At 44.8% G+C, this 25,346-nt stretch overlaps 1 protein-coding gene across 1 annotated transcript in view; it reads right to left on the bottom strand.

The window, feature by feature from the left end:
* The window catches only part of antxr2a (ANTXR cell adhesion molecule 2a), a 36,448-nt gene that overhangs the window by 4,261 nt on the left and 6,841 nt on the right, over positions 1 to 25,346 (bottom strand). Inside the window, exons 8-16 of the mRNA XM_087790349.1 lie at positions 25,130 to 25,190; positions 23,055 to 23,150; positions 21,720 to 21,789; positions 17,878 to 17,956; positions 17,715 to 17,810; positions 13,873 to 13,923; positions 12,688 to 12,777; positions 11,802 to 11,969; positions 11,649 to 11,729 (exon numbers count right to left, since the gene is read on the bottom strand). Of these exons, the coding sequence (XP_087646475.1) occupies positions 11,649 to 11,729; positions 11,802 to 11,969; positions 12,688 to 12,777; positions 13,873 to 13,923; positions 17,715 to 17,810; positions 17,878 to 17,956; positions 21,720 to 21,789; positions 23,055 to 23,150; positions 25,130 to 25,190 (792 nt within the window). The remainder of the gene's footprint in view (positions 1 to 11,648; positions 11,730 to 11,801; positions 11,970 to 12,687; positions 12,778 to 13,872; positions 13,924 to 17,714; positions 17,811 to 17,877; positions 17,957 to 21,719; positions 21,790 to 23,054; positions 23,151 to 25,129; positions 25,191 to 25,346) is intronic.

Here is a 25,346-nt window from a genome sequence, read left to right as displayed (position 1 = left end):
AAATTTTCTACATAGAAATAATGGATTTAAATTATCTAAAAAATAAAAAATCAATGCTTGAAAAAAAGGGTTAATTTGGAATGTGAAATTCAATATTCTGAGGCACAAATCATCTTTTTCTTGGGTCGCTCTGGAACCAACAACCTTCTTCAGCCGCTCTTCTGTCCTGACATGTGATTAACTTCAGGTCCTCCTGGTCTGACCTCACCAGCTGTCAATCATCAACTTTTGGTTCTGGTAACGTAGCATTAGCTCAACTCTGCAACAGGTTGAGTCTAAGAAAGTCCAGTTTGACTTTGGTAAAAAAAAAACCAACAACAATCCGACCTGTGCGGTTCTGACCCATGTGGTTTCCGCCTCTCCTCTATTATTTATCACTTCATTCTTGACGCCGCGGTGGCGGCGGCGGCGGCGGCGAGCGCTGCCTTGGCCGCGTCTCCTTCACACTACAGTTATTTGGACCGGGAAACGCGGCGCGGTTCTGCCGCTCGTTTGGACTCAGCCGGTCCATTAGTGCCATCTGTGCCGTCTGTGCGCCGCGTCCTCGCCAGAACCGTTGGCATTTCTCTGGAACACAGCGCGGTGCTGCCCGCAGCTTTTAGCTGCCAATGATGTGCACTTACGCTGACAAAACCACAGAGACTGGCGGCGGCGGAGGGGGGAGGCGGGTGAGGGAGGGAGACCCCCGGCAGGAAACAGCTGCAACTAAGCGGCGGCGGCCATGTTGGAGCCTCAGATGAACACATGAGCCCACAAACAAGCTGCTGCATGCCTGGGGGGGGGGCGGCGGCGGCGGTCATGTGATGCGGCGGTGGTCGCCATGACAACAAATAATCATCCTGAAGTTTCTCTGGTCCAGTGCTGGTCTAGAGGGTCCGGTCCAGGACCTGCTGGCGACATCACCGTAACAGACAAGCAGTTTTTAAAAAGATGAGGATCCGTCCGTCACGTGACCTCAGCAACTGTTCGAGTCCACAAACAACACTCGGAGCGACTTGAGTGTTTGGACTCGCCGGCGCCTCCTGCAGCTGCCGACTCTCATCAGCATCCCGGCCACCCGCCGGCGCCGCGTGTACTTCTGGGATCACGTGCGTGACCAGCAGGGAGCGCCGAGGAAGCATAAGCTGAGCGTTGGTCCGCCGGCGACTCACGCTCACGTCGGGGGGAACCTCGGGGCGTCAACATCTGGCCTGCAGGGGGCGCCACTGTAAACATGAGTGACAGCAGGGGGCGCCTGCTCAGCTACGACAGCGTCAGGCCCAACATTGTCACGCTTCTTTTTTTTTTTTTTTGTCCAAACAGAACCAGATGTTCTGATCCACTATCACCCGCTCTAAGAGCTTGTGGGTGAGAAGGGTGAGTAAGGGGTTCTCAGAACTTCCCCGAGGTCCAGCGCTGAAATGACCCGCTCTGGCAGGCCGAAGCTTATTCAGCAGGGTGGACCAGAACAAGTCCATTATATCAGTTGAATTCAAGGTGTAAAGTGGGTTCTGGCTGACTCGGTGGGTTGGTTCTGGATGGAAGTAGGTGTTTACTAATGGAGATGGTTGACGGAAGCAGATCAGTGTCATCAGAATATTGAATGGTTGAATTTTTATTAAATAATGTTTACATTAATGGGTTGATTTTCTTTTTATATCAAATTATTAAATAAAAAAATTGAGTATTTTCAAAATGAATGAAGAACTCGTATTTTAATTTATTGTATTTCATGAATCTCTTTCTATTTAATTAATATTATTTAATATTTATATTCTGTAATACCACCACATTAAAAATAATTATTATAAAATCTTTTTTCCCCTTCGTAGTATTTTAAATGTAATATTTAAATGTTGTTATAATAGTACAAAAAAATGACGGAGCTACTTGACCGTGTTCTTCTACGTCGCCATATGATCGTCTGTCGCATGATTGGCTGAATCAAGTAGCTCTAATATACCAACAATATTATATTGATTTTAAAAGGAAACAAATAAAAAATCAATTGATTTTTTTTTAATAATTGGAATTAGAAATTCAAACCACGTGTATAATAACATTTTGAAAATTTAAAATTAAAGAACAAATTCTTTAAAAATCATTTGTTAAACGAAGCAATTTCAACATTTATATATAAAAGCTATTTAATTAAAATATTCTTAACAGTAATTTAATATTAAAAACATTTAAAAGTTCCAACAATTAAAATGTTAAATTCAATTCTTCAACATTCTGATGCCACTGATATACTTCCATGGGACTCGTTTGTGTCACATGACTCCAGCAGGTCTCTCACCTCCAGCGGATGATTGACAGCGGAAGTTGTCGGTTCAACATCTGTGGCGACATATTTTCCACACATCTGTTTCCATGTCCACACAAACGCTGATTATACTGTTTAATCACTGAGCCGGGTCAACACTGGGTCGAGCGCCGCCGTCGATCTGAGCGCCGCGAGATTATTATCATTTATTTGCATATTTGCATATGTTGGTGCAGAAATTTCCTCGACGCCCGGAGATGCTGCTTTTTTCAGACCCGACAGAAACCACTTTAACATGTGACCCAGATGAGCAGACGTTCAAAGACTCAACACAGACCTCTTTATCACCACCACAGACCTCTTTATCATCACCACAGACCCCTTCATCATAACCACAAACCTGTTCATCATCACCACAGACCTTTTTATCATAACCACAGACCTGTTTATCATAACCACAGACCTGTTTATCATCACCACAGACCTGTTTATCATAACCACAGACCTGTTTATCATAACCACAGACCTGTTTATCATAACCACAGACCTGTTTATCATCACCACATACCTGTTTATCATAACCACAGACCTGTTTATCATCACCACAGACCTGTTTATCATCACCACAGACCTATTTATCATAACCACAGACCTGTTTATCATCACCACAGACCTGTTTATCATCACCACAGACCACTTTATCACCACCACAGAACTCTTTATCACCAACACAGACCTCTTTATCCTCACTACAGACCCCTTCATCACCACCACAAACCCGTTTATCACCACCACAGAACTCTTTATCATAACCACAGACCTCTTTATCCTCACTACAGACCCCTTCGTCATAACCACAGACCTGTTTATCACCACCACAGACCCCTTTATCACCACCACAGACCTCTTTATCACCAACACAGACCTCTTTATTCTCACTACAGACCTCTTTATCACCAACACAGACCTCTTTATCCTCACTACAGACCCCTTCATCATAACCACAGACCCGTTTATCACCACCACAGACCCGTTTATCACCACCACATACCTCTTTAACCATAACCACAGACCTCTTTATCCTCACTACAGACCCCTTCATCACCACCACAGACCTCTTTATCACCACCACAGACCTCTTTATCACCACCACAGACTTCCTCCTCACAACCACAAACCTCTTCATCACGACCACAGACCTCTTTATCACCACCACAGACCTCATTGTCACCAACACAGACTTCCTCCTCACCACCACAAACCTCTTCATCACCACCACAGACCTCTTTATCACCACCACAAACCTCTTCATCACCACCACAGACATCTTTATCACCAACACAGACTTCCTCCTCACAGCCACAAACCACAGACCTCCACCTTACCTCCATGCCATCACAGACCTGCTCCTCACCAAAGTTCTCCTCCTCACCACCAGATATTTCCTCCTAATCACCACCACAGACCTCTCTGTACCACAGACCTCCACCACAACACAAACTTCCCCTTCACTACGACAGAACTCTTCTACTTGTTCCTCAGCACAGACCTCCTCCTTCTCAACACAGACCTCCCCTTCACCACAGACCTCTTCCGTACCACTACAGACCTCCTCCTCACCACCTCCTGTGTGTGTGTGTGTGTGTGTGTGTGTGTGTGATTGTGAGTAGGTGTGTGTATGCATAAGTATGTGTATTGGTTTCATTTTTTCGTTTGGCTCAGTCTCCAGTGAGAAAAGAGTGAATCTCCAGCTCAGTGTGGAAACACTGAAGACGTGTGTGTCTGTGTGTTGGTGTGTGTGTGTGTGTGTGTGTGTGTGTGTGTGTGTGTGTGTGTGTGTGTGTGTGTGTGTGGACAGCTGACGGGTTAACACCACTGAATCGAGGAGAACTCGGTACATCTGTGAATCACACAGACGGACTCGGATGAAGACGACTCGACAACACTTGGACTTTTGTTTTCAGATTTGTGTGCGATTGTGCGACAGCAGACTCACACCGGCGACGATCGCTGACGGCCCATCAGGAGGAGGCCTGGTCTGGCAACGGATCACTCGATATTTCCTAAGTGACTCTCCATGGATCGGCCGACTCATCAACAAACATCTCGTCAGTTAATTACAGCCATCGGGTCACACTGATCACCATCAACGAGGACAAAACCTCGTCCAAAAAACTCGCTTTCCAGCGGTCCGGTCCAGAACAAACAGGATTGAGTTTCTGCGTTCGGAGTCGAGGAGACTCGTCTCCTTCGGCTCCTTCTGAGACTTGGACGCCTGAAAGACTCGTTAGCGGCTCGTTAGCGGCCGACATGCACATCTGGATCCACTTCAGCTGGATTTTAAATCAGCGTCTTTGTGCCAAAGACTGTCGCGTCTGCGTCTCCATCATGGACGAGTGTCACTTATTCATGAGGCGGGAGAACAAGACGAGCATCTATCAGACGACAGAGACAACGTTCCAGGGAATCCAAACCCTGACGAAAAAAAACATTAACTTGTTCCTTCTTCGCCACCGCAGTCGAAAAGTCAGACTTTTCAGCCAATAATTTAGAGACTTTTTTTTTTGTTACAAGTTTGGATTTGTTTCGGACTTTGCAGCCACCGTAGAGGACACCCCAAGTAGGACGGAGGTCACAAGAAGATACAACCATTTACACACACACTCAAACCTATGGACAATTTCCCCGAGTTCCCAATTTTCCTCTGGTTTCCTCCAACAGTCCAAAAACATACAGAGTGTCAGAAGTAAACCCAAAAACAGGGAGAACATACATATTTTAATATATGCAAGGAACGTGCAAAACCCAGGCACTACTTTCTACACCCACACCCTGCTTAGGGTGCCAACAAAACAGTGAACTCCCATGATGCCTTTCTACACCTGACCCCGGTCTGAGAAAGGCTCTTTACAAATTACAATAATAATAAATAATAGTTACTTACTCACTACACAGTGACTTCCGATTGGTTGCTACAACACTGTATTTAAATTTGACGTCCATATAGCTATGACAAAAGTGATGTGGTGGGCTGGGCGGCAAAGCATTATGCTAGCTGTTCAAGTCACCGTTACTGAGTTGCAATGGTGAGTTTCTGAAGTTAAAATAAATTAAAAAAAGTAAGAAAATAAATGGTCTCTCAGATTATAACCGCCGCGGTGAACTAGGGTCAACTGTATTTGTAGGGTCACACATTTGTATGTACAGTAGATGTCGCTATAATCATTGGTCGCCTTTCACTGCGTCAAGACCAGGATGAAGTTGTTCAACAGGCTCAGCGGGGGGAGCAGCCGGGTCGGACCCGTGTCTAGAGCTGGTGAATGGTCTCGTTAGTCTCACTCGGCTGCTCTTAATAGAGTCGGGGTACGAGGAGGCGGGGGGGGACTATCCTGTAAGAGCCTCACGTCACCCCGGCCTTGTTTGTCCAGGAAACAGGAAGTGGCGCTCACACCAGCGGCCTTCGCCCCGGATTAAGCCGCCGCACGACGTCCATGTGAAAGACCTCATTGAATATTCACTGTGAACATATTCGCTGCATAACCGCGGCGGCGGGACGAGCATTAGAATAGATTACTGCGGAGCCAGTGATCCGGCCCCCCCCTCGGCTGACGGACGTACAGTGAGGGGGGTCCGGGGTTGAGGGGGGGGGGGGAGTTGAGAGAGCACACCGCGGCCCAGGCCCGGCTGACGTTAACAATAATGTAATTTAATTAAAGCCCAGATCTCGGCGCTCGCCGCAGAAACGCCGCGGCGTTGATTTTAATGTGTGATGAAGAAACGGCCGCCGCTGAGACCAACTGAGGGGTCCTGGGAAAAAGGCACCGGCAGGACATCAGTTCACATCGGATCAGGCACGTAAAAAGGGGGTTTGGGGAGGTGGGGGGTGAGGGGGTGCAGGTACCAGCCCCGGACCACCCAAACCTACTAATGGACAGGACGGGCGAGACCCCCTTAAAAAAAAAAACACCTCAAACATTCCAAGGACAAAAGAAGACGTTAATCCCGGCGTGAGCGGAAGAAGGTGATTTGATCCGGACACGGATGAAAGATTCTCCAATTGTCGGAAGAAAAAAAAAACAAACAAATGTTGAGGGAGGAGGAGAGAGAGAGAGAGAGAGAGAGAGAGGGGACAGATTTAATCTGACGAGCTTTAAGCTTGTCCGGTCGGATTACAGCGTCATGAGGCAGAAACAGGGTTTTTTTCTGGAGTTTTTGAGGAAATTCAATCAAACAAAAATCTGCTGATGAACATGTGAAGGTTTGTGTGTTTGTTGTTTTTTTTTAGCACTGTGACTGAAAACATGTGAGCAAAATAAAATAAACTTAAAAATAGAATTGAATATTAAATATAGGGTTAAACCTAAATATATATATAAAAATTCCATGTTAAATTCATGACAATTATAACCAAATAAAAGGTTAAATATGAATCAATGTACAGCTCATATTAAAATTAAATTTACATAATTGAATGAATACATTTACGATGAAAATACATATTAATTCAAATTCAAATGATACCCGTTCGAAATTAAAATTCATGAAGACAGAATCTGAATTTAATGTTTGTTGAGTCTCGTCTGAACATTTGTTGAACAACAAACAAAAATGTTTCATTGTTTATTGACTAAAGAACACTCGAAATGAAATATTTATTTTGATTATTGTTCCACATTTATGTGTGTAGTAAACTAAATATTCAAGTGTGTGTGTGTGTGTGTGAAACGGTCACACACGTCTTTGAGTTTCCTCAGTCAAAGTCGTCTGACGTCTCCTCTCCGGGCCGCCGCTCCGGTTTGCTCACGTCAACAATTAGCCTCGTGCCTTGCGAGCGGTAATCGTGTTAGCAGCCAGGTCGCCGCGTGTGAGGAGGTGGGGGGGGTAACATGGTGGTCATTATCAAATTTACAACCAGCCGCAGACATCTGCCCTACTTTCCCCGCAACATCGCGAGGCCTCGGCGGCCGAAGCTGTCACGTCTCCGCCGGGCCGGCGCCGGCTGACCGGAGCTGTCAGCTCGCACGCGCCGCTAACGAGACACCGAGGCCCGCTAATGAGGTCCAGAGCTGCACCTGAAGACAGGGGGCGCTAGAGCCACACACCGAGTGTGTGTAGAAGTTGTTTTTTTTAAACAGTGGTCAATTTCTTGTATGCGTTTCTTATGACTAGAGTTTATTGGTGGAATACAGAGTTTCTATTTGTCACGTGTGTGATTGTGATGCAGCAGTGTGAGTGTGAGACTACACACTTGTCTGTAATACAAGTGTGTATGTACAGTATGTGCGTGTGTGCATATACTGTATATATAAATGTGTGTATGAGTTTATATATATATACATTTATATAAAAGTGATTGAATATAAGTGTACATATATTGTGAATATTTTTTAAGGTGTGTATTTGTGTGCAAATGAGAGAGAGATTGTGTGTATGGAAATACTATTTAATATATCTATTTAAATATATTAGTGCGTGTGTGTGTGTGTGTGTGTGTATCTATAAGAGAGTTTGCTCATATAAGTGTTCATCTGAGTGTGTGTATATGAGTGTGGATATTAGTGTGAGTGTGTGTACAAGTGTATGTGAATGTCTATGAGAATGTGTGTGTGTGTGTGTGTGTGTGTGTGTGTGTGTGTGTGTGTGTGTGAATGAGAGTGTGTCTCTAAGTGTGTTTGTGGGTTGCTGAGGCTGTGTATGAAAGGAATATCTGTACAACTGTGTGTGTGTAAAAGTGTTTGTACGTGTGTGTGCATGAAGGTGTGTGTGTGCAAACATGTATTTACTAGTGTTAATGCATAAGTGTGTGTGTATAAATGTGTGTGACAGCGTATATAAATGTGTGTATAAAAATGTATGTAAGGGTGTGTGTATAAATGTCTGTCTTAGTGTTTGTGTGGGTGTATAAAGTGTGAATAAGTTTATCTTCATACAAACGCATATGTGTGTGCTTGTATAGAATATAGAATATAGAAAGGCTTTATTCATCCCCAGAGGGGAAACACACTTTCACAACAGCGCAGTTGGAAGAAAATAAAGTGCGTGTGTATAAGTGTGTTTGTGAGTGTATAAGTGTGTTTGTGAGTGTATAAGCGTGTGTATAAGGGTGTATATCAGTGTGTGTGTAAGTATAAAAGAGTGTGTGTATTAGTGAGTGTGTGTATAAGGATGCATATACGCATGTGTGTATGTATAAGAGTGTATATACGTGTGTGTGTGTGTGTGTGTGTATTTGAGTATGTACAAGACTGTATATATGTGTGGGTGTGTGTATATAAGAGTGTGTTTGTGTGTGTGTGTGTGTGTGGGGGGGTGTGTGTGTGTGCGTGTGTGTGTGTGTGTGCGTGTGCCTGTATTTGAGTATGTATAAGAGTGTATTTGTGATCTAGAAAGGCGCTATATAAATAGAGATTATTATTATTATTATTATTATATATGTGTGGGTGTGTGTGTATATAAGAGTGTATGTGTGTATTTGAGTATGTATAAGAGTACATATATGTGTGGGTGTGTGTGTTTATAAGAGTGTATGTGTATTTGAGTATGTATAAGAGTGTATATATGTGTGGGTGTGTGTGTATATAAGAGTGTATGTGTGTATTTGAGTATGTATAAGAGTGTATATATATGTGTGGGTGTGTGTGTATATAAGAGTGTATGTGTGCATTTGAGTATGTATAAGAGTGTATATATGTGTGTGTATAAGAGTGTATGTGTGTATTTGAGTATGTATAAGAGTGTGTGTATAAGAGTATATATATATGTGTGGGTGTGTGTGTATATAAGAGTGTATGTGTGCATTTGAGTATGTATAAGAGTGTATATATGTGTGTGTGTGTATATAAGAGTGTATGTGTGTATTTGAGTATGTAAAAGAGTGTGTGTATAAGAGTATATATATAATAATAATAATAATAATCTCTATTTATATAGCGCCTTTCTAGACCAGGGTCACAATGCGCTTTGACATTCGCACATACTGATGGGAGTATATATGTGTGGGTGTGTGTGTATATAAGAGTGTATGTGTGTATTTGAGTATGTATAAGAGTGTGTGTATAAGAGTATATATATATGTGTGGGTGTGTGTGTATATAAGAGTGTATGTGTGCATTTGAGTATGTATAAGAGTGTATATATGTGTGTGTGTGTGTATATAAGAGTGTATGTGTGTATTTGAGCATGTATAAGAGTGTGTACATAAGAGTGTATGTGTGTATTTGAGTATGTATAAGAGTGTGTGTATAAGAGTGTATATATGTGTGGGTGTGTGTATTTCAGTATGCATAAGAGTGTGTGTATTTGAGTATGTATAAGAGTGTGTGTATATAAGAGTGTGTGTGTGTATTTGAGTAGGTATAAGAGTGTATATGTGTGTGTGTGTATTTGAGTATGTATAAGAGTTTGTATATAAAAGTGTTCATGTGTGTGTGTGTATTTGAGTATGTATAAGAGTGTGTTTATATAAGAGTGTGTGTGTGTATTTGAGTATGTATAAGAGTGTACATGTGTGTGTGTGTATTTGAGTATGTATAAGAGTGTGTGTATCAGAGTATATATATATGTGTGGGTGTGTGTGTATATAAGAGTGTATGTGTGCATTTGAGTATGTATAAGAGTGTATATATGTGTGTGTGTGTATATAAGAGTGTATGTGTGTATTTGAGCATCTATAAGAGTGTGTACATAAGTGTATGTGTGTATTTGAGTATGTATAAGAGTGTGTGTATAAGAGTGTATATATGTGTGGGTGTGTGTATTTGAGTATGCATAAGAGTGTGTGTATTTGAGTAGGTATAAGAGTGTATATGTGTGTGTGTGTATTTGAGTATGTATAAGAGTGTACATGTGTGTGTGTGTATTTGAGTATGTATAAGAGTGTGTATATAAGAGTGTACGTGTGTGTGTGTGTGTGTGTATTCGAGTATGTATAAGAGTGTGTATAGAAGAGTGTATGTGTGTATTTGAGTACGTATAAGAGTGAATATGTGTGTGTGTGTATTTTAGTACGTATAAGAGTGTGTATATAAGAGTGTATGGGTGTATTTGAGTATGTATAAGAGTGTGTATATAAGCGTGTATGTGTGTGTGTGTATAAGAGTGTGTATATAAGAGTGTACATGTGTGTGTGTGGGGGTGTTGGGCAGGGTTCAGACAGATGCTTCAGAGAACATTGAGAGTAAGAAAACAATCATCCCTTCATCTTCTCTCTCTCTCCGTCTCCCCCCACCTTCCCTCTCTACCTGTGTCCCGGTGGACGGGGCAGAACTTGGCGGCAGATGTTGTCGTGCCAACTTGTGTGTGAAGTGTGTTCTGCGCCCCCCCCTCCTCAGTCAGCCCACATCAGATCTCTATTTGTGCCCGGGGCGAGGGGGGGCCGCAGCTGTGCCCCCCTCTACCTTTGGTGTGGAACGCCCGAGGCAGGAATGTGAGAGCAGGAAAATAAACTCGGGCTCTTCTGCTCCAGAGGTCTGATGGTGGGGGGCCGGAGGCAGTGGTCAGTGGTCAGTGGGGGGGCGGGTGGTGCGGGTCTGTGTGCAACACATGCCGGCAACAACCTGCTTCCATGCACCTGTACGAGTCCTCCAACCTCACACGCATGAATATTTAGCACCCCTGAGACTTCCTGTCCGCCTTCAACCACCGCCCCCCCACTCCTCCTCACCCACACCCCCACAGAATCACCCGGACAGTTCCGACTTTGATCCACTTCATTCGTGTTCGACACGCCAGAAGATTCAGAACAATTCACATGTTCCAAACACGCCGACTTCATGAGACCATTTGGACTTCTGAGTCCATTCCACCCGACTGGCACCGTGGTCTTACGTTAAAACCGGGTCAGAACCAGCTCCTCTCTTTCCAGAAGAAGAGGGCGCTACAGCCTCATGCTCCTACACATATCATTGTGTGTGTGTGTGTCTGTGTTTGTGAATTTGACTGGGTTGTGTATTAAAATGTTAGTATCACAGCGGTTTATTGTGTATTCAAGTATTTTTGTTTTGAAGCATTAATCTGACATTGTTTGTGTATGTGTGTAGGTGTAAACACTAGTGTGTATCTTGTATACTAGATAAAAAAGTTGAAGTGAAAATTTGTAATTGTGTTAATGGTTTGTGGCCGTAAAAGAAGTTGAACGTATGCAGGTGTGTAATTGTTATGCTAAAGCTTATTAATAATTAAAGCTAATTGCTACGCTAAAACTTATTGCAACACTGATACTTAATGATAAGCTAAAATGTATTGATCAAGTTAAACTGATTTATAAACTAATGTTAATTGATGAGATAAAACCTACTGATGAACAAATTGTTATTGATAATTCAAATCAACATTTCTTGTGTTGTGTGTTTACAAAAAAACACTTAAAGCACGAACATGTTGGTGGTCCACGAGAGTCACTCACCTGGTCATCGGACGTGGGTCTCATCAGAGACACTCGGTCGTACTGGCGTCGAAACAGAGCCCAGACGGCATCCAAACGACCCTGTAGCGAAATGATGAAATAGATGAGTGACGGAGCTGCAGTGCGTGATGCAGCCAGCAGGGGGTCGCTCACCTTGATGGGAGTGTACCACTTGTTCTGGCTGTGGGTTGCGGCAGCGGCGGGTCTGGGTTTGGGCCGCGTGAACTCCGGCTCTTCGTCCTCGGGCATGGACACCACCGCGTTCTTGGCCTTCTCCAGCCGGGCCCCCTCCTCGGTGGAGCCCTTCTCACCCCAGCGCACCTGCACAGGTGAGTTAAACCTCAGATCTGTAACCAACGAGTCAATACGACGAGCAAAGGCAACAACAACGATGGTTTTTCATGTGTGTTCATCCTCACATCTGTTGCCAGAAGCACACAAAAACACACACAGATGAGCACAGGTACAGCAGGTTGTTGTGGCAACAGTCTTATCCAGGTTTTGTTATCAATAAATCTTCTCCCCGGATAAAACATGGGTGTGACAGGTGGATCTTCGGAAGTGACTGGAGTGAGGGGTCAGGAGAACCTACGAAGACGGGGGACGGGGGGAGGGGCATTGACATCCTTCACTCGCTCGACTCGGCTGTCATGTCAGAGTCGTCAGGAAGCTGACGAGTCGTCAAGATTACAACTTCAGAAAAAAGTCCGCATCGGCAGTTTGGCCGGTGACAGCCGGAGTCAGCTGTCGCACTCGTCCGTCTCGTCCGTCTCGTCGTCATCGGCTTCACGTCGTTCCTCCGCTCGCTGGAGGTCACGCGACCCCTTGAGAAAGGCCCACACGGAAGGTCTCGAATGCAAGTCAATTCCCGCATCAACCTCTGACCTACATCTGGACAGAAATCTAAGGACTCCAGTTTGGTCCCTAGGTCCGGTCCAGGACTCGCATCTAACACCACTGATCAACATGAGTTTAAACAAGAAGTTTGAAGTACTTGAAGTCCAGATTCCAAAAACCCATGTTCCTGCTGTGGACTGACCTCCATGCGTTTGATTCCTCCGGCTCCTCTCCCGCCGTAGTAGGAAGCGTCCACAGTCGGCCACTTGCTTTTGGGCAGCGGTTCTGGTTCCTGAAACACAGACAGAGTATAAGACAGAGAATGACAGAGTGAGAAACACATGGAAGAGACGAAGAGAGAGAGAGAGAGACAGATAATTAGTCGCAGTGTGATACAGTTAGAGAGAGAGACATAAAGTGAGACAGGGAGTAACAAAGAGAGTGAGACAGACCGTGAGACAGACAGTGAGACAGAGAGTTATACGGAGAGCAAGAGACACGGAGTGAGACAGGGAGAGTCAGTTAGAGAGGGAGTCAGAAAGTTAGATAGAGAGTTAGACATTACGAAAGACAGACAGTGAGACAGAAAGTAAGACAATAAGAAAGACAGGCAGTGAGACAGAAAGTAGGACAGCCAGAGAGGTAGATAGCAAGTGAGTCAGAAAGTGAGACAGAAAGTAAGCCATTAAGAAAGACGGACAGTGAGACAGAAAGTAAGATATTAAGAAAGACAGACAGTGAGACAGAAAGTAAGACATTAGGAAAGACAGGCAGTGAGACAGAAAGTAAGACATTAAGAAAGACAGACAGTGAGACAGAAAGTAAGACATTAGGAAAGACAGACAGTGAGACAGAAAGTAAGACATTAAGAAAGACAGACAGTGAGACAGAAAGTAAGACATTAAGAAAGACAGACAGTGAGACAGAAAGTAAGACATTAAGAAAGACAGACAGTGAGACAGAAAGTAAGACATTAAGAAAGACAGACAGTGAGACAGAAAGTAAGACATTAAGAAAGACAGACAGTGAGACAGAAAGTAAGACATTAAGAAAGACAGACATTGAGACAGAAAGTAAGACAGCCAGAGAGTTAGATAGCAAGTCAGTCAGACAGAAAGGTGGAGAGTTGGACAGAAAGCGAGACAGAAAGTAAGACAGACAGTGAGACAGAGAGTTAGATGGAGAGCGAGACAGACAGTGAGACAGAGACGTCGACAGAGTGCGAGTCAGACAGCGAGGTGGGGAGTTAGACTAGAGAGTGAGACAGGTGCGCTGGAAGGAGACGGCGTCCGCGCTGACATGTTGACGTGTGGGTTGATGAAGTCCTCTCAGGATGGCGGACTCACAATTATTCATGTGTTGTGCGACAACATCAGAGCGTACTCACAGGTGGGGGGGGGCGGGAGGGCGGCGGCGGCGGCGGCGGGTCTTTGATGACCTGGATAAACACAAAAAAGCAGAGAGTGTCAGCGCGGCTCCGTCAGGGACGCACACAAACAAACGCTGTCAGGCGAGTTGACGCCGGCCGGCGCTGACAGGAGACCCCGAGATGCTACACAACACTGAAGGTTGTGTTGTGAACACACGACACACTTGTTGACGCAGCACCAAAAAAGGCGGAGCTTAACTCTTCGTCACCTTGGCCAGGTTCACCGATTCCAACACACGGTCCCTCCAGAGGACACACATCTGAACCCGACACACACACACACACAGGATCCACGGTCGTGACTGGGCCGCTGGCAGCCCGTCGTGGTCGCCGTGACGACAGTGAGTGACGGGGGCACCTGAAGAGCAGGTTGTCCACAATGTGATCCCACTCAAGGACAAGATGTCGGCGGGTGAGCGCAGATGTGCGGCAGGAGGGCGAAGACGGACCGACGGCGACACTCGTCAGGTGTCACTCACGCCGAAAGCCCGCGAGGACCCCGTCGCCACGGAAACGCCTCCTCTGCACCTTTGTGTTGTGTAAACAAGTCCAGATGATGTCTTCGGAACCTTTCACTCCAAAAGTTGCGGGAACTTCACCCTGTGACTTGGATTCACCCTCTCACCCCTTCATTCATGTGCTCACCGACACCACCGCTCGGTTGTTTAAGCATCATTGCAGGATATCATGGACACAGCAGCTGTCGGCGTCACGCGGCGCCCGTGGCCTCGGCTCGCCGTGGCCATCTCCATAATGGAGGATAATCAATTAGGGTTAATTAATCGCTCGCTGACACGCCAGCTGATTAACATGATTTGGGGATGATCCTCTTTCGGAGCAGATTTTCGGGACATATTGTGAGATAAGTAAAAGTCGCTCCGCTGCCTGACTCCCGGACACCTGATGATGTAAGCGCCAGACCGGACAGCTGACATCACGGCGAACCACCGATCACGTGCGTGGCGAGGCAACCCAGCACATATGCTCTGACGTGGGAACGTTTGACCCGACAAAACCCTGGCGGCCTAACGTTTGTCTGTGGGAATATTCAAAAGCCCTAATCCCAACATCACCACTTCATAATCCCTCATAACGACATTCATTAGTTGGAGATAGCATGCGAGAAACAGCATGGGCTAACGTAAACAGAGCTAGCATGCAAGAATATAAGTGGTTCAAGTTATTAGTGCTAGCATGTTAAAGGGATTGGTGTTAGCAGAGCTAGCGTGTGAGAACAGAAGGGGCTAGTACTAGAAGACGTAGCATGCAAGGTCAAGAGAAATAGCGAGTTTAAGCATTGCTAGCATGTAAGGTGCTCAAACGATACAAATGTTAGCAGCGCTAGCATGTGAGGATAACAGGAGGGGCATAAAATAAACAGAGCTAGTATGTGAGAACACATGAGGCTAACTTTAGTAGACCAAGCATGTTATAAAGAGCTGATGTAAGTAGAACTAGCATGTAAGAATATGAGTGGCTAACATTTGAGATGTGAACATGAGGGGGTAACGTTAGAAGAGCTAGCATGTGAGGACAAGACAAGAGGCAAATGTTAGCATTGCTAGCATATAAGGAGATAGGAAGAGGCTAACATTAGCAGCGCTAGCTTGTGAGAACATGAGGGGGTAACGTTAGAAGAGCTAGCATGTGAGGACAAGAGAAGTGACCAATGTTAGCATTGCTAGCATATAAAGAGATGGAAAGAGGCTAAAATTAGCCGCGCTAGCTTGTGAAGATAACATGAGGGGCTAGAGTGCACAGAGCTTGCATGGATCAGCAACACTGGAGAGGGAAAGATGCTTTGGGCTGCAGCTGATGGAACAGAATTATGGATTGGATTCTGGGACAAACTTGACAGGTGTTGAGGGCTCCTCAGAACGGAGCCAGGTCTGTCACAGGTCCTGGACTGGAGATCTTCCGCGGGAACAAAACTCCCCATCACTCTTCATTTTCAATTCCAAACAAACGATAAACAAAGAGCGTTGCTTCGCAGCGCGTGTGACCTCGCGTCTGGCAGTGGTCCACGTACGTGTGTGTGTGTGTGTGTGTGTGTGAGTGTGTGTGTGTGTGTGCTGGCAGACTGGGGGTTTAAATATTAACCAGCCACACATGGCCTCCTCTTCTGCCGCGTCCCTGGATGGGAGGCAACAGCAGCTCGCTGCAGAAGACAAACACGGCGGCGGCCAGACTTGCTGCAGGGGGTTTACATTTTAATGCCTTTGTTGGTTTTCCAAAATATGCTTCCATCTCGTTCTGGACCCCCCAGCTCCCCCCCTGCAGGTCCACAAAGCCAGGTGATGGCAGGATTGCAGGGGCGGAGGAGAATCTATCAGATCCGGGCGAGTGCACCATCTGTGTCCCCTCATCCCTGTTGGAGCCTCTGATGGGGCCCGGGTGGGGAGGGGGGTCCTGGGTAGCCAGAAAAACTTTGCTCCTTCTAGAGAAGACCCGGGGCCTCATTTATAAACTCTGTGTACAAATAATGCATCAGCCATGTAGGCATGTAGGTAAGTTTGGGATTCATTTAAAACTAACTGGACACGAGAATGTCTGTACCAACCAGGAAAACCTCGCTTTAAACACAAACATCTTGTGAACAAGATACATTAAGTTGGCAGAAGGTAAACATGATCAGACCTCCCCTACTGATCAGAATCTTTGAGAATAGCTAGCATTTGATAAGGAATTAATGTTAGGTGTAGTTCGGAGCTAATGTTAGCAACGCTAGCAAGTGAATATGAACTAATGTTAGAAAAGATAGCATGTGAATAGAAACTAATGTAAGTAGAGCTAGCACTTAAATATGAACTAATGTCAACAAAGCTAGCATGTGAAGAGAAAGTAATGTTAGAAGAGCTAGCTGGTGAATAGGAACCAATTTTGGCAGCGCTAGCATGCGAATAGAAACTAATGTTAGCTGAGCTAGCATGTTAATAGAAACCAATGTTAGCTGAGCTAGTATGTGACTAGAAACTAAAGTTAGAAGAGCTAGCATGTGAATAGAAACTAATGCTAGAATAGCTAGCATGTGAATAGAAACTAATGTTAGAAGAGCTAGCATGTTAATAGAAACTATGTTAGCTGAGCTAGCATGTGACTAGAAACTAAAGTTAGAAGAGCTAGCATGTGAATAGAAACGAATGCTAGAATAGCTAGCATGTGAATATAAACTAATGTTAGAAGAGCTAGCATGTTAATAGAAACTATGTTAGCTGAGCTAGAATGTGACTAGAAACTAAAGTTAGCTGAGCTAGCATGTGATTAGAAACTAAAGTTAGAAGAGCTAGCATGTGAATAGAAACTAATGTTAGAAGAGCTAGCATGTTAATAGAAACTATGTTAGCTGAGCTAGCATGTGACTAGAAACTAAAGTTAGAAGAGCTAGCATGTGAATAGAAACTAATGCTAGAATAGCTAGCATGTGAATATAAACTAATGTTAGAAGAGCTAGCATGTGAATAGAAACTATTTTAGAAGAGCTAGCATGTGAATATAAACCATTTTAGAAGAGCTAGCATGTGAATAGAAACTAATGTTATCAGAGCTAGCTTGTGAATAGACACTTGTGTGAATAGTAGATGATATTACATCTAGAATGTGAAGAGGAGCTAATGTAAGTATGTAAGTAAGTAAGCAATAGTTATTTGTAAATCGCCTTTCCAGACCATGGTCACAATAAGCTTTAACAATCTAAAACAATACACAGTTAAAATATATACTTAAAAAGGCTCTTTAAAAGAGTTGCAGAGTCTAGTCTGACTCTTTAGGAACACAACAATATTGTCGGGAGCAGGTCTCACCAGCTTGCAGCAGAGCGGAAAGAACCACCACATGAGGGCAAGGGCCAGCAGCAGCAGCAGAACCAGGATGACAATCAGAACCACAAATCCGTTAGACTGAAACACAAAGCATCATGTCATGTAATCACGTCGGAGAGGTCACTCTGGAGGTTTCGCGACTCACGCAGGTGGTGGCTGTGATGGTGTGCGTGCTGGAGATGAAGGACTTGCCGTCGTTCAGGCTGATGAGGACGTCCATCGTCCTGAAATCAAACCAAAAAAAAAAAATCATGTGTTCATAACTGTTAACAAGAATGAAAGAATGACAACAACTTCAGACACCAGTGAATGGATGAACGATGTTGTGAGTGAGGACGTCTGACGCAAGATCAGAGTTCAAAAGTGACGAATCGGCTGGTTTGACAGGAGACTAGTAAGCTGCTCATTTTGTTCCGTTGTCGGAAATCTCACCACAATTAAAACACTAATGATGAACGGCACCGCCATTTCCATATGTCCGTTCTGCCCCGTCCAATTACCACAGTGCTAACGAGAGCCGGGCGAGCGGGAGGTCCAGTAATCACGCAGGTCCGTTTGCTGGAAAGGCGGCCTGAGGCGGCGCCGGAGGTTCCTCCCGGGCCGTCCGGCCTCCAGCAGGTCCGAGCGCTACAAAGACTTTTTCTGATGATTTGTCTGAGCCGCAGATACACATCGTGCGGCATCAAAAAGACAAACAAAAGTCGACACTCTTAGAGTACAGACCTCTGCCAAGCAGCTGCTTCACCAACGCTAACGACTCCATGTTACTTATCAGGAAGTAAAGTTGGCTGACATCAACTTTTCCCTGTTATTTATAAGAATACTGAGAGATAATACAGAGAAGATAAGTCATGACAGGTCAAATTCCTGACTGTTACTTTCGGTTTGAAAATGATGTGAGGCTCCAATATCTGTTTGAAAGCAATAGATAACAGAGCAGAGAGCAGGCTCTGAAGATAAGGAAATGAAGCTTCACTAGAAATTAGCCATGCTAATGCTACCAAAGTCCAAGGCTACATGTTTAAGATAAATATAAATAAAAACTAAAATTGATCTGATATTTTTTAAATCTCCCTTGAGAGTAACAGAAACATTTTAGACAATAATAACAATTACAATTGTTATTTATATTCATATGACCAAAATAAATAATGACTTTCTTCAAATGACAACGTGTTCTGGTGTCCAAACCCAATATGGCGTCCAAAACCAACATGGCGTCCAAGACAAACATGGTGTCCAATCCAAACATGGCATTCATATTAAACATGGGGATCGAACGCAAACGTGGCGTCCAACAATAACATGGTGGCGATAACGGCGATTTGTTCGCGCTCAAGTGCCGGCAGTTTGGATTTAAACAGCGGAGCTAAGACGTCTCACAAGCTCAGATTAGTGGGATTAATGAACGCCGGCAGAACAAGAAAGTTTGTAAATTGTAAACAAGAGCTGATTGTTAAAGTTTGAACGTAATATATATAACAATTGTTTGATTCTTGTGGGGGTCTCCAGGTGACTCTGAGGACTAGGCTAGTATTAGGCAGGCGGTCATATTAACCCGGCTAATAGCTGTCACATGTTAAAAGAAGGTTCTTTTAGCTCCAGGTTATGTATGAGATTACCTCGTTTAAGGTTGTTGAATTAACATGAAAGTAATGCTGACACGTGGATCTGAGAGAGTGAAGAGACCCCCGCCCCCCACGTCGATGGACGCCCTCGATGCACCTCAACCCAACCGCGACCGCCCAAGTCCAGACCAGACTAATTAACTAATTTACTGAATCTGCTGAAGCCAGAACCCGTCAGCAGAAAATGATAATGGATGAAGTCTTTCAACCATGTTGTTAGCCATGACACACTAGCAGGTGTTAGCATGATAGCTCAACTTCCACACGTCTGTGTACTAAGCAGTGGTAACGCTGCACTGATAATAAACTCAGAAATTATGCTAACAAGGATATTACTGATGGTAACACTGAAGCTAATGTGGTGCTTATGCTAATGCAGGGCAGATGCAAAAGCGGTTCTGATTCTAGCACTAAATCGACATTAACGCCAAGACTGAACTGACACTAATGTGGCGCCGAAGTTAATGTGGCGCTCACACAAATACAGCACTGATGCTAACGTGGTGGTGACAATCATATGGCGCTAGCCCTAAAACAACACTGATGCTAAGATGGCACGTAAGCTCATTTTCGGGGCTAATGCGAATTCGGCGCTAACGCTAGCGTGGCGGTGACACTCGCACAGCACCGGCACTAAAGTGGCACTGATGCCAAGATGTCACTGATGCTAACGCCGGCTGAAGTGCTGCAGCTGTGGACGCCGACGAGTGTGACACTAATGGATCTCAAACTTTTCCTAAACACGTGAAAACTGAGGCGGCTGAATAATTGACAGAGCGACATATGCCGCCGCCGTCACTCACTCTTGTCCTCGTGGCGCACCGCGGGAGACTTGTGGCACCAGGAGAGTGACGAGAGTGCAGTTTCTATAATATATGATCGAATTCTTTCCTTCTATGTGTCCGTCTGGCTCAGACCAGCATTGTCGTGTTTAGAGGATCCCAAATCAAACAGACGTTCCAAGTGGTCTCCCTGACCCAGATCCCAACTGGCTGAAAGAAACCGGGACAATAATCCAGCCCTTTTGTCCTGGGGGGGGGTTCACGAGTTACCCCGGTGATCCGGAACTCACTGACGGCTCCGAGGAGGAGGCCTCTGACCTGAGCCTCCGCAGATTTCAAGACCTCCTGGAATAACGCCACACGGGTGCCTCTGAGCAGATGGCACGTCCAGCCGCCACCAGGGGACGCTGCACTTAATAATTGAGGAGCATTAGCGCTCAGTTTGTCCAGCAGGTGTCAACGAGTACCTCAGTTATTCTTGAGTCTCCACTGGATGGTGACAACACCAGGTGAGGACATGAAGCTCCCACTTAACCTCTCAGCGGGGCCCACAGGATTTGATGAGGGGGGCTGATGAGGGTTCGAGGGGGGGGAGCAGATGCCAGAGTTGGAGGTCCCACGCCGCAGCTGGCGGTGCAGATGATGCCTTCAGTGACATGGAGATTCCTGGACCAGAAGAGTCGGACGCATGACAGAGCGAGGCCAGCGGGGCGCGCCAGGAAGTCCGCCGGGTCGGACCGAGGCTCGACAGGACTCCTCATGTGGAGGAACATCGGCGTGCGCTCCACTGGAGCCACGTAAGGAGAGGGAAGAGCCGACAGATGGAGGGAGACGGAAGTTCCCGGTCTCGGGCGGCGGGCGCAGGTGGTCCGGGGTGCAGGGACTGTCAGCGCGGTGAATTATTTACACTCGTGGCGAAGGAACAGGGAACAACTGCATCTGTCGCACATCCTCTTAAAACCTCCAGCAGATGTGTCGACTCGCTGGCACTCACTGTCACCGACGGGAGGTCAGGAGGAGGAACTCGTGGAGCGACTGTCGGGAAAACCGGAGGAGCTGGAACTTTCCAACAATGTTAACTTTTCAACTAAAAAAATCAACCGTTTTGATTAAAAAAACCATGACGTCAGCGATTCTAAATCTTTCGATGACTCGCGTCAAAAGATCCTTGTTGACATTGAACCTGAGCGGACAAACCGAGTGTTTCACAAACATGTTGTTGACGTGGGTCTGAGGTGAGTCGACCACTAAATCCATCATACGATGATAATCTGTTCAGAGCTGGACGGACATTTTTGATTGGATTCCCCGACGACGCCGAAAATCTGTTGTTCCACCTAAAACGCTGCGGATCATCTGCTGCGGGATTAAGAGACGCTCGAGGCCACGACAACACGAGTCAGAGGAGAACACACACTTGCACCGGACGAGTTCTAAGGCTCAGATCGCATGACGAGAGATAGGAGAGAGAAGAGCAGGGAATAAGACTTTTGAACAAATACAACATGTGTGTGTTTGTGTGTTCTAGTGTGTTCTAGTGTGTGTGTATCAACTGATGTTCCAGAACCAGAACTCACTGTCCAACTTGGTAGAGTTTGGGTGCAGGACACAACATGTAGTCGTTCTTGACGTAGGTCGGCTTCTGATCTGAAAAGAAGATTAAAAGAGAAAGTGTTTGAGTCTGGTAGTGTGTGAGGGTTAATGCGAGTTTACATGCGTGTCAATGTATGTTTGTGCAGTACGCATATGCACAAACATTTACACATATACATACGTGTGTGTATATTGAATGGTTGAACTTCAACAGTTAAAACCTTTTTCTTACTTTTTAGTTGTTTTATTAAACATTAATTATGTTCTTAAATAATTGAATTCAATAATGTCTATATTTAAGGATTCAACTTGTTTTGATTTAATCATTTTTAAGTTACAATTTTTTTCAATATGTGTTTGAATTTGTTGTTTTTTATGCGAGAAAAATAAGACGTAATGTATAATTCAAATATTTTTTTCTTAAGTAAGTAAGTAATTCTTATTTGTATAGCGCTTTTCCAGACCAAGGTCACAAAGCGCTTAAACAATCAAAACAATATTCAATAAAGTATATACTTTAAAGATCAAGAAAAACTGATAACATAACAGGAGTTCCAGAAAATCAAGGAAAAGCCTGAACAAATAGAAACGTCTTAAGATAACACATAGTTTGATCGTGTATTTCTCAGCTACTTGATTGTGTGCATGTACATAGTCACATGATCGTCTGCATGATGAAGTTTTTACGGGTTGCACTATTATACCAACATTTATATATTTAAGTGTTAAGGCTACAAATAAAAATATTGAATTTAGAAAACATAGGTTTTAATTATTGGAATAAGAGTATCAAAAAAAATAAAAAGGACTGATGCACTTCCATATGTGTGTGCGTAAGTGTTGTGTGAGCGTTCGCTAATGTATGTTAACTTGACTGTGTGTCAGTGTTTACATGCGTGCGTTGTTGACACGGTTGAATATTTGCTTCTACTTTGAGCTCCAACTGGTCTCGGAGAAGGAAAAGATAGAAGCATCTGCTTCACATATGACGTGTGTGTGTCCATAGAGGGGCACAGCTAGAAAAGGTCTGGGTGAACACATGCAGGAATAGCAGTGAGTGGGCGATAGGTGTGACTAACAGGAAGACATGTGTGGTCACTTCCTGTCGGAGGAGGAAGTGCTGGTGCGCCGATCGAAATAACTTCTCGTCTGCAGCAGCTGATCCTGCAGCTCCGCCGGCCGACCCAGTGTTTGAGGAGCGGCGGCTGCCAAATCCCGTCTGTTCCTCAGGAGGAGCGAACAGACGGCGAGATCAAGGAGCTGCAGGAGCAGCGGCGCTGACGGCGACCGTGAGTCAGAGGAGCCGTGCGTGGACCTACTGAAGGTCTGCTGGTCCACCAGGAAGCTGCAAACAACCTTCTCGCTGCTGCGTCCCAGCATGAAGCCGTTTCCTCTCAGGATGATGTCGAACGACTCTGAACACAAAGATGTCACATTAGGAGGAGCTGATCCTCATCCTTGACACATTGCTGTTAAATACACACACACACACACTCACCATTGAGACACACTTGCATGTTGATGCAGTAGGCACACACACTTACCATTAATACACACAAAAACAAACACTCGACATTGACTCGCACATGCATGTTGAACATCGTAGACAAACACACAAACTCCCCATTGGTACTCACAAAAACACACACATTGACACACACACAAAAAGATACACACACTCAAGATTGACATACACTTAGAAAAATACACACTCAATATTAAAACACACACAAACTTACCATTGCCATTCACACACATTCAACGTTTAAAATACACATTTTCGTGCACGCACACACACACACAAATACGCACCATTCAACAACACTCACCTTTGACACACACAAAACACACCTAATCACCATTGCCATGCACACAAAAAAACCCAAACACTTTGACACACACACAAACCCGAACGCCATAACCATTAAAACAAACAGACTCACAATTGACACACAAACACACTCACAGTTGACACACACGCACGTGCGCACACACACACACCAGGACACTCATCGTTGACACACACATGCATGTTGACGCATCGTAGACACACACACAAACTCCCTGTTGGTACTCACAAAAACACACACACTGACACACACACACAAGAACATACACACACTCAAGATTGACATACACTTTGAAAAATACACACTTAATATTAAAAAACACACACACTTACCATTGCCATTCACACACATTCAACATTTAAAATACACATTTTCACTCACCATTGACACACACACACGTGCACACACACACACACCCAAACATGCACCATTCAACAACACTCACCTTTGACACACACAAAACACACCTACTCACCATTGCCATGCACACAAAAAAACCCAAACACTTTGACACACACACAAACCCGAACACCATAACCATTAAAACAAACAGACTCACAATTGACACACAAACACACTCACAGTTGACACACACGCACGTGCGCACACACACACACCAGGACACTCATCGTTGACACACACATGCATGTTGACGCATCGTAGACACACACACAAACTCCCTTTTGGTACTCACAAAAACACACACACTGACACACACACACAAAAACATACACACACTCAAGATTGACATACACTTTGAAAAATACACACTTAATATTAAAAAACACACACACTTACCATTGCCATTCACACACATTCAACATTTAAAATACACATTTTTACTCACCATTGACACACACACACGTGCACACACACACACACCCAAACATGCACCATTCAACAACACTCACCTTTGACACACACAAAACACACCTACTCACCATTGCCATGCACACAAAAAAACCCAAACACTTTGACACACACACAAACCCGAACACCATAACCATTAAAACAAACAGACTCACAATTGACACACAAACACACTCACAGTTGACACACACGCACGTGCGCACACACACACACCAGGACACTCATCGTTGACACACACATGCATGTTGACGCATCGTAGACACACACACAAACTCCCTGTTGGTACTCACAAAAACACACACACTGACACACACACACAAGAACATACACACACTCAAGATTGACATACACTTTGAAAAATACACACTTAATATTAAAAAACACACACACTTACCATTGCCATTCACACACATTCAACATTTAAAATACACATTTTCACTCACCATTGACACACACACACGTGCACACACACACACACCCAAACATGCACCATTCAACAACACTCACCTTTGACACACAAAAAACACATCTACTCACCATTGCCACACATACACAAAAACCCAAACACTTCGACAAACACAGAAACCCAAACACCATAACCATTGAAATAAAAAAAAAAACTCACAGTTGACACACACGCACGCGCACACACACACACACACCAGGACACTCACCGTTGACACACACACTGGACGGCTGCACACTCAGGATCTCGGTGCAGGAGCTCTTCAGTATCTACGGACAGACACGCGTCATTATCGCTGCAACAACAACAATCAACACGTCCGTCAGCGCCGCGCCGACAGATTAGCGATCGCGGCCGGCGAGGAGACGGCAGCCATCGGAACATCAGACGCGGATCCGTCAGCTTTATGGAGAAATTATGCCGAG

The sequence above is a fragment of the Callionymus lyra genome, chromosome 1, assembly GCF_982586985.1.
Source record: "Callionymus lyra chromosome 1, fCalLyr1.hap1.1, whole genome shotgun sequence".
NCBI lineage: Eukaryota > Metazoa > Chordata > Actinopteri > Syngnathiformes > Callionymidae > Callionymus > Callionymus lyra.
The sequence above is the reverse complement of the archived record's forward strand: the minus strand, read 5'-3'. Positions and strand labels throughout refer to the sequence as shown.